This window comes from Wasmannia auropunctata, unplaced genomic scaffold (assembly GCF_000956235.1).
Source record: "Wasmannia auropunctata unplaced genomic scaffold, wasmannia.A_1.0 LD336076.1, whole genome shotgun sequence".
Classification (NCBI taxonomy): Eukaryota; Metazoa; Arthropoda; class Insecta; order Hymenoptera; family Formicidae; genus Wasmannia; species Wasmannia auropunctata.
In genome coordinates, this window is record NW_012026814.1 from 4,275,288 (window position 1) to 4,277,748 (window position 2,461).

At 36.9% G+C, this 2,461-nt stretch overlaps 1 protein-coding gene across 1 annotated transcript; it reads right to left on the reverse strand.

The window, feature by feature from the left end:
• Positions 1–5: 5 nt before the first annotated feature.
• Positions 6–516, reverse strand: LOC105449318 (probable salivary secreted peptide). The gene has a single exon (XM_011688465.1). The coding sequence runs from the start codon at positions 405–407 to the stop codon at positions 6–8; it is 402 nt and encodes a 133-aa protein (XP_011686767.1). The 5' UTR covers positions 408–516.
• Between the last annotated feature and the right edge of the window lie 1,945 nt (positions 517–2,461).

A 2,461-nucleotide genomic window follows, 5' to 3' on the forward strand; every position in this document is an offset into this window, starting at 1 on the left:
GTCGATTATATATCAACGCATGCATACACCTGAACGATGAAGTTAATGCCGTAACTCCTCTGGCTCTGGAACTTCATGGTGACGTTTCTGTGTCCAGGTCCACCACTCAGAATACTAGCGTACGCGCCGTTTCCATCCGTCTCCTGGTCGAATGCTTGAATCATAGTGATACGGTCGTACCATAAGGCATTGAAGGTCTTCTCAACAGTCACAAACCTCTGCCAGCTAGAATCCTTGATGATGTTCTCTTTGAAGACGACCCTATCACCCAATTTCCTGGAGCCAACGACGAAATCGTGTGACTTATTAGCATAGGTGTCGAGAGCTCCATTAGCGGGTACAGAGTTGACGGTTAACAGAACGGCGAGCAGAACAGTCAGGCCGATTATGTATTTGTACGCCGTCATCTTGGCTTATGTCGCACTCAAAAACCGCGTTGCTATTACTGCTGGAGGATTACTCGAAGTCTGCCGATATTCCGGGTAATCCGCGTTTAAATACTCGTAATAATTACTTATCGCACAACTTATCATATTTTGCTGTTGTACCACCTTGTTCTGGAAAGATACGTTCCGCAAAAAAGTTATTCCGATCAATCCACCCCGCTCGTTGCAACACGTTCAAATAATCTTCCTCGCTATCTTTTCTTTTCTTTATATTAAAAAATGGATAGTATCATTTCTAATGAAATAACTAACGCATGAGATTATCGCTTATTTCTTGTTAATTACTTCACAATTTAAACTTCTTTATAAGTGATTTTATGTCATTTTACTAATAGGAGGAAATATTAAAATGCACTCGCACAGATAACGATATAAGCGGATAATATCGAGACATTGCGTTCTTACCGCAGAATTACTGTAGAAAAAATTCGCACGTAGAGTGAAGTTGCTTGACCGCTCTTGAACAAAGTAGCGTAAATCAGTAATAATTGTATTAAAAACAATTTCACGATGGTCAGACTTATTGAAGTGGAAATTAGGAGAGTCCAATTTACGTGGTTCTTGGCGAATTGTAGACGAGTGTGTTAATGAACTGCTTTTAACTGTAACACTCGTTTTGAGATCTTAGGCCAGTTTCTGTTAAACGATTTCGAATGGTATGATTGCTAATTGCTTGATTATGCAAAACTTCTTTTGAAATTCGAGCTGCAGTGATAATTATTTTCTGAAGTGTTGCATCGACAATTGTTAGATCTTGACGAGCACAAGTTTTACGTTTTTGACCTTGATCTTTTGGTTGACAAGAACGTTCAGTTTCCTGATAAGACCATATTTGCGACATGACTGTGCAACGCCAAATTGACGAGCAACGTTTCTTTGACTGACATTATTTTCCACTTCTGGAAAATGGTAACGAGTCCACGCTTGCGATACGACTGATTGTGCAACGCCAAATTGACGAGCGACTGTTGCCATTTTCTAAACTCGTCGTATCGCAAGGTCTCGTTATCAGGAAACTGAACGTTTTGTCGAAACGGTCAACGTCGAAAATTTGTGTTCGTCAAGATCGAGTAACGCAGATGCTTCTTTGGAAAAGAAACATCTTTACATTCCGAATTTCAGCAAAAGTTTTACACAAACCATTAGCTATTAAACTAATTAAAATTGTTTAAAAGAAACTAAGATCTCAAAAACGAGTGTCACAGTTAACATCAATTCATCGACACACTTATCTATGAATCGCAAAGGATCGCGTAAATTAGAATCAGAGTCAGTGAAGTCGTGTCTCCTTTACTGATGAGTCTCGATTTTGTCAATTCGTCTTGAATGGCCATGCATATGGCGGCGTCATAGAGAACACTTTGACCACCACTGCTCGTTCATTTAATAAAAGCTTTGTAATAGTTTGGGCAGATATTACGGTATTATGATCTGGGCGGACAGATCTGGTCGCTATGCTTTCTCCAGGAGTAACAGCCATGCGCTACAATGCATTGATGAAATTTTTCGATCGCAAATTTTAAGACCTTAGATATATTAAATACGTCCTTATTTAAAACTATTCACGTTTTTGAGTATAAAACTGTTAAAAATTAAACAAAAGCACTTTATATTAAAGAGTTTTTTCTGTAAAATCCTTTTTTGATTTTTTTATGTTAATTATTCGCTGAGTAATTAAACTTTGAAAATGAGCAAAAATTTATTGAAGAAAATGTTCCTCTAATTTTTTTGATCAGTGTAAATTTATAAATATATAAATTTGAAAATTTTAAAGAAAAACACGCAATTACATCAGTTATTGATTTATTGATAATACATATAAGATATCGAACAATTAAAGTGAATAACAAAAATATCAAGTATATTCAGTGACATGGCTTTAGCGACAATGGGGTGACAGTATTGCAAGAATTAATAGCTCAGGGTATACTGGATTGATTTTGACTTCTAAGATTATTTTACATCTCCATCCCAATTGCATCCAGAAATCGTCACACCAATAGGAGTAGCTGCTT